This window comes from Hypanus sabinus, chromosome 5 (assembly GCF_030144855.1).
Source record: "Hypanus sabinus isolate sHypSab1 chromosome 5, sHypSab1.hap1, whole genome shotgun sequence".
Classification (NCBI taxonomy): Eukaryota; Metazoa; Chordata; class Chondrichthyes; order Myliobatiformes; family Dasyatidae; genus Hypanus; species Hypanus sabinus.
In genome coordinates, this window is record NC_082710.1 from 178,189,846 (window position 1) to 178,197,260 (window position 7,415).

At 45.8% G+C, this 7,415-nt stretch overlaps 1 protein-coding gene across 1 annotated transcript; it reads left to right on the top strand.

Moving 5' to 3' along the window:
• Positions 1-3,570: 3,570 nt before the first annotated feature.
• Positions 3,571-7,087, top strand: LOC132393836 (tumor necrosis factor-like). Its single transcript, XM_059969228.1, has 4 exons — positions 3,571-3,635; positions 4,381-4,423; positions 4,693-4,758; positions 6,672-7,087. The coding sequence occupies exons 1-4, from the start codon at positions 3,600-3,602 to the stop codon at positions 7,085-7,087; spliced, it is 561 nt and encodes a 186-aa protein (XP_059825211.1). The 5' UTR covers positions 3,571-3,599.
• Positions 7,088-7,415: the final 328 nt, after the last annotated feature.

The following is a 7,415-nucleotide window of genomic DNA, read 5'->3' on the forward strand; positions in this document are numbered from 1 at the left end:
TACACAGCATCCACACCAGGCCCACCAGACTCAAAGACAGTTACTTTCGCCAAACAGTAAAGCTGATCAACATCTTCACTCTCTAACCCGCCCCTCCACATTCCCAACTACCACTACTTTATAATTACTCATCAGAGTCACCTATGTCCAGACTCTCTTGAGTCGAGCATCACTTTCTGGGCATACAATCAATCCATGCACAAAAGCTATCTTATGTATTTATTCCAGTCCTGACGAAGGGTCTGGGTCCGAAATGTCGACAGTGCTTCTCCTTATGGATGCTGCCTGGCCTGCTGTGTTCCACCAGCATTTTATGTGTGTTGTTATGTACTTATTGCTGTGTTCCTTAACCTTATCTTATTATGTTCCTTTGTGCTGCATCGAATCCCAAATAATAAATACTTAATTCTCCTTTACACAGGAAATAACATTAAACAATCTTGAAGGCTATTAAAACAAAAGAATTTACACCACCTTAAACATTTCTTCTACACCCGCCAGTAGGTAACCTGATCAACTATTCCAGTTAGTCCCTTCTATTTCCCATTACTTGTCTGCAGTGTTAACACTTTAAACCACTTTTTATAATGTTGTTTACATCATAAATACATGCTTGTAATTCTCTACTTATGCACATTTTGTTCCATATTTGTACTTCTAACTTTATTTTATACATAATCCTTTAATTGCTAAATGTTTTTGTTTTCTGTTGCATGCTGAAAATGGCCAAAGTGAATGTCTAGTTAAATGCAAGGATATATTGCTGAGCCTTAAGAAGGCATTGGGGAGAGTCCATTTGGAGTATTGTGAGCAGATTTCAGCCCTTTATCTCAGATGGAATATGCTGTCATTGGAGAGGGTCCAGTGGAGGGTTATCTTTTTGAAACAGAGGACACAGCCTCAGCATAGAAGGATGTCCTTTAGAACAGAGATGAGGAGGAATTTATTTGGCCAGTGGGTGGTGAATCTGTGGAATTCATTGTCGTAGATATCTTTAGAGGCTAAATCATTGGGTGTATTTAAAGTGGAGGTTCTAGATTAGTCAGTGGGTTGAATGATCTAATTCTGCTCCTATGTCTTATGGTTTTATGGTGATGAATAAACTAATCGGAATCTGAGTCTCTGGGCACAGGTAGAACCTCAGCACATAGTGATGACAATTTAGATCTCAGGTGGACTGAAGGAGTACTGTGTGAGTAAGCGATTTTTACACACAGGTATTTTTACATACCTGTTGTATTGGATGAGGTGTAGAGTGACCCAGACCATTGTTTCTTTTGGAGTAAGGAACAGAGGGACTCATTTTGAGTTTGGATCAGGGACCATCGGAATATTAGAATTTTGGTGAATAATTTGAAAGTGAGGCTCTCTCCAACTCTTACACCTTACACTGTCACTTTCTCCTTCCCATACTCATTCATAAACTCTCCGTCTCAGACATTCAGTTTTTCCAGCTCAGTCTTTCTTGTTGATCCCCTCACTCATTTCTCTATTCTCATTTTCTATCCATGCCACTCTGATACTCTCACACTCCCACATTTCTCACACTCTCACTTTGCCTCTTATGTTTCCAGGATGCTCTGCATGTCTGAAAATCACACTGTTCCCCCCCTCTCTCTCTCTCTCTCTCACACACACACACACACACACACACACACACTTGTTCCCTGAGACACATGCACACAAAGATAAACACAGTCCCCCTCTCTTTCTCACATACTGTCTCCCTGTCTAACACACAGTCACTCTCCCTCTCTCACACACTGTCCCACTCCCTGACTTTGTCACACATGCAGTCTCTCCCTTTCTCTCTCTCTCTCTATCACACACTCTTTCCTCTCACACACTGTCCCACTCCCTGACTTTGTCACACATGCAGTATCTCCCTTTCTCTCTCTCTCTATCACACACACTCTTTCCTCTCACACACTGTCCCGCTCCCTGATTTTCTCACACATGCAGTCTCTCCCTTCCTCTCTCTCTATCACACACACTCCTTCCTCTCACACACTGTCCCACTCCCTGACTTTCTCACACATGCAGTCTCTCCCTCCCTCTCTCTATCACACACACACTCTCTCCTCACACACTGTCCCGCTCCCTTACTTTCTCACACATGCAGTCTCTCCCTTTCTCTCTCTCTCTATCACACATACACTCTCCTCTCTTACACACTGTCCCACTCCCTCACTTTCTCACACATGCAGTCTCTCCCTTCCTCTCTCTCTATCACACACACACACTCTCTCCTCTCACACACTGTCCCGTTCCCTCACTTTCTCACACATGCAGTCTCTCCCTTCCTCTCTCTATCACACACACACTCTCCTCTCTCACACACTGTCCCACTCCCTGACTTTGTCACACATGCAGTCTCTCCCTTTCTCTCTCTCTCTATCACACACACTCTTTCCTCTCACACACTGTCCCGCTCCCTGATTTTCTCACACATGCAGTCTCTCCCTTCCTCTCTCTCTATCACACACACTCCTTCCTCTCACACACTGTCCCACTCCCTGACTTTCTCACACATGCAGTCTCTCCCTTTCTCTCTCTATCACACACACTCTTTCCTCTCACACACTGTCCCACTCCCTGACTTTGTCACAGATGCAGTCTCTCCCTTCCTTTCTCTATCACACACACACACTCTCTCCTCACACTGTCCCACTCCCTCACTTTCTCACACATGCAGTCTCTCCCTTTCTCTCTATCACACACACACTCTCTCCTCTCACACACTGTCCCACTCCCTGACTTTGTCACAGATGCAGTCTCTCCCTTCCTCTCTCTCTATCACACACACACTCTCCTCTCTCACACACTGTCCGATTCCCTCACTTTCTCACACATGCAGTCTCTCCCTTTCTCTCTCTCTCTCTCTGTCACACAGACACTTTCTCCTCTCACACACTGACCCTTTTCAGACAGATTTTCTCACACTCTATCCCTGTCTTTCACACTCTCTCATGCAGAAACTCTGGGCACTACCTCACACAATCTGCCTTTCCCCTACACTTTCTCTCACACAATAACAAATACGTACACCCTCTCTTTCGCTCACACACACCCTCACACACTATCTCACCCTACAAACACTATACCCCCTCTCCTACACACACAAGCAGAACACACGCCAACACACACTCTCAGCTTTTCTCTCTCTCCCACACATATTACCCCTCTCACTCACGCAAACAAAGTCTCTCTCCCCCACACACTGTACACGCTCTCTCGCTCTCCCACACATTCTCTCTCTCTGTTTCACACACCAAGGTTCCGCACTCTGGGTATCGCACACCCTCTTGCCGATTCTCGGAGACTCGGGGGGTAATTCCCAGCCGATGCTTTAAAATGACGCTGCAGCCCACGGCCACCGCTGAGAGGCAGTTCGGCGGAGAGAGAGAGAGAAGACGCGACAGGAAACCCCTCGCTACCTAACCGCGACCATGAGCAGTGAGAGGATGCTAGCCGAGGTTGAGAACGGCACTGACGGCTCAGAGGGGAAGCGGGGCTTAGCGGCCGGCCGCTTCCTAAAGGTTGTCTGCATTGTTTCAGCGCTGTCCGTGGCGGCCGTGGCTTTCTACGTCTTATTCCGCATGGCTGGAGCGTCCACACCGGCACAGGGAAACCGGGTATGTATCCCCCAAAGTTAAACTATAGAATTATTTAGGTTTCCGGCTGAATTTCACTGTAAGTTAGTCTTGCGTGCAACCCCATTGGGATTCAGCACTCGAACATCTCTAATTTTCTGCCATTTCCGACCGCATTTGGCTGAATTCCCTCGGGAGCCGAACGCGCCGCGAATTTCGGGCGCAAAGCTGCTGGCTCTTTTTAGCGCCTTAAGTTCAAATCAAAAGCGAGCGTTTAATATCTGTGGCGGTGGGGGGATTGATGAAATTGGTAAATTGGGTCTTTATTGTCACATGGACCAAGGTAGAGCGAAAGGCTTGTCTCGCGCACTGTTCATTCATTACACAGCTCATTGTTGAAGTGGGACAAGGAAAATCAGTCATACTTAGAATAAAGCGTCACAGTTACAGACAAAGTGCATTGCAGGCAGAACATAAGGTGCAAGGTTATAACAAGGTTGTGAGGTCAAGAGTCCATAATCGTACCCATTCAATGGTCCTTTAACAACATGATAGAATTCTCAGCAGACGAACGACAGATTATGTCCAGTCTCTGTTCGAGGGTTAACCGGGGCAGTTTAGAACGGGCCAGAGCTGGGTCGGGTCTGTGTTGGTGGTTTGATGTGCTGATTATCTGCAGAGAGTGAATGAGAGAAGGGTCCGGTAACAACGGAGAAGGGTGCGGGAGATTTCCAAGCTGAGGGTTGTCGGACTGCACTGATCCCCAGCTCTCTCTGTTCTTCCACAGAGCGCGGTCCTGAGAGACAAGGAAAGCTTTCCTCAAAGTAACGGTGAGTAATCTGTTTCTGGATTTTCTGGTCATCTGGTTTCGGAATCTCTCTGTCCTGTCCCAGGATCTCCCTTCGTACTTTCCTGAGATCTCCAACCGTTTGGACCGGGGGAGATCTTTTGCTCCTATCGGGAGATCCCTCTCCGTCCTGTTCTTTGCCTGTTATCCAACCCACTCTCTCTCTCTTTCTCTCTCTCCCTTCTTCAGTTTCTGTGTGTTCTCAACCCGAGTTACTCCCACCAGCACTGACAAAACCCCTCTTGTCTGTAGGCTTGCCTCATCTCATGAAGCAGGTGGGAGACGGCTCGAGAGGGAAAATCGCTGCTCACCTCACCGGTAAGGGACTGTTAATATGTTGTACATATTTATTATTATATGTTGCTGAGGTTTCATTAATCAGTGTAGTATGGTTACCGCAGTGATAGGATCGGCTATCCTTTTCCTCTGCTAGACTGTTCCGCCCTCTACTGCGGATAGAACAAAACTGGCGGAGAATATTTTTCAAGATGTTTAATGGCATTTTCAGTAATCAAGTGTAAAGGAGAACGAAATAATCGTTACTCGGGATCCAATACAGCACAAAAAAGATAAAGAACACAACAATAAAAACATAATAAATATAAATACATGTGAGCTTATATATACTGTACTGCTCATAGTTTGATTTTATGTCCGTACAGCACAGGAGTATCAGTGTATAAGGTGACTGACAGGAAATGATAAAACAGTGGTGGTTGGAAGTGTGGAGAGGGAATTTGTAGAGTGCCTGGGTGATGTCTTTTTAGAGCAGCTGGTGTTTGAGCCCACTAGGAGATCAGTTATTCTGGATTGGTTGTTGGGCAATGAACTGGAATTGATTAGAGAGCTTAAGTTGATAGAACCCAAAGGAGCCAGTGATCATAATATGATAGAATTTACCTTGCAATTTGAGAAGAAAAGGCTAAAAGTCAGATGTATCAGTACTACAGTGGAGTAGAGGAAATTACGGAAGCATGAGAGAGGAACCGGCCATAATTGATTGGATAGCCGGGATGACAGCAGAATAGCAACGGCTGGAATTCCTGCATCAAGGGGCAGAAATGAGTGAAGTTGACATTACTGGGGAGAAGGTGTTTGGGAAACTGAAAGGTCTGAAGAAAGATAAGTCAACTGGATCACATGGTGTACACCCCACGGTTCTGAAAGTGGTGTCTGAAGAGACTGTGGAGTCATTTGTAATGATCTTTCAAGAATCAATGGATTCTGGCATGGTTCTGGAGAAATGGAAATTGCAAATATCACTCTGCTGTTCAGGATGGGAGAGGGACAGAAAACAAAATTTATAGGCCAGTCGGAATGACCTCAGTGGTTGGGAAATATTGGTGTTGATTATTAAAGATGGATTTTGGGGGTGCGTAGAGACACATGATAAAATAGGCTAAAGTCAGCATTGTATCCTTAATGGAAAATCTTGCTTAACAAATCTGTTGGAATAGTTTGAAGAAATAACAAGCAGGATAGACAGAGGAGAATTAGTAGATGTCACGCACTTGGATTTTTAGTAAACCTTTGACAAGTTGCCTCACATGAAGCTTCTTAACAGATTAAGAGCACATGGTATTACAGGAAAGATACTAGCATGGATGGAGTGTAGCTGACTGGAAGGAGGCAAAAAGTGGGAATAAAGGGAACCTTTTCTGGTTGGCTGCTGGGGACTGGAGTTTTAGGAAGATTCTTGACATTCACTCTGGGAATGAAAGGGGTATCATATGAGGAGTGTTTCATGGCTTTGAGTCTGTATGCACTGGAGGTCAGAAGACTAAGTGAAACCTGTCACTCCTCAAAACTATCAAAGGTTGGTTGAAAGACGTTGATAGAGTAGATGAGGAAAGAAGTTTCCTATGGTGGGGGAGTCTAAGACTGGAGGACGGCCTTAGAATAGAAGGATGCCCATTTGGGATGGAGATGAGGAGGAATTTCTTTAGCCAGATGGTGGTGAATCTGTGGGTATACTTAGGCAGAGGTTGATAAATTAGTTAGGACATGAAGGGATATGGGGAGATAGGAAATGAGAGGGAAATGGATCAGCCATGATGAAAATATGGAGCAGGCTCGTTGGGCCAAATGGCATAATTCTGCTCCTGTATCTCATCGTCTTATGGTCTATAAGGTTGACGGGGAAATAAATTAGACATGAGAAGACTTGATGGGCTGAATGGCCTAATTGTGCTCATTAGTCATTTGGTCTAATGGTCTTTACCAATCCACAGCAAATCCCAACAAGGCCTGGTCCAAAGAGTTGATCTGGCAGGATGATGTTGGCATTGCCTTCTCGTACGGCATCGAGTTCTCCAACAACAGCCTTTTGATCCAGCAACCCGGCCTATACTTCATCTACACCCAAGTGGTCTTCTACGCCAGGCAGTGCGATGGAAAGACCATCTTCCTCAGCCATGACATGCACAAGCTCTCACCTTCCTACCCAGAGGAGACAATCCTCCTGAAAGCCACCAAGTCCGTCTGCCACTACCATCATCACAGCGACCCCTGGTTCAAGACCTCCTACCAGGGTGCCATCTTTGAACTGGAGGCCGGCGACAGGATCTTCTCCAGAGTCCCCAAGCAGGTGGTCACATACTTGGACACAAAGGAAGGCAAGACCTTCTTTGGAGTGTTTGCTTTGTGATGGGGTGGAGTTGAGATGGTCCCCTGATGCTCAGGTTTTGAGTCCCATGATGTGCAGGCTTTACCAGGAGAATTCACAACTTCGAGGAAAGTATCTGCACACGTATCACATTAAATTAACTTAAGGATATCCATGCAACACCGGTGGCACAGTGAATAGAGTGGCTGCTTCACAACGTCAGAGACCTGGATTCGATCCTGACCTCCAGGTTTGCCTGTCTGTTCTGCTTGTGCCCTGGTTTCACATACCCTGATTTAATTGGCCTCTGCAAATTGCCCTTTGTATGTGGGTAGAATCCAGGTTGGTGTAAATGGAGGTCTGTAGTCAG

Coding starts and splice junctions, on each gene's coding strand:
- LOC132393836 (XM_059969228.1), top strand. CDS start 3,600: ATGGCTGGAGCGTCCACACCGGCACAGGGAAACCGG. Junction 3,636..4,380: donor CACCGGCACAGGGAAACCGG/GTATGTATCCCC, acceptor GTTCTTCCACAG/AGCGCGGTCCTGAGAGACAA. Junction 4,759..6,671: donor AATCGCTGCTCACCTCACCG/GTAAGGGACTGT, acceptor ACCAATCCACAG/CAAATCCCAACAAGGCCTGG.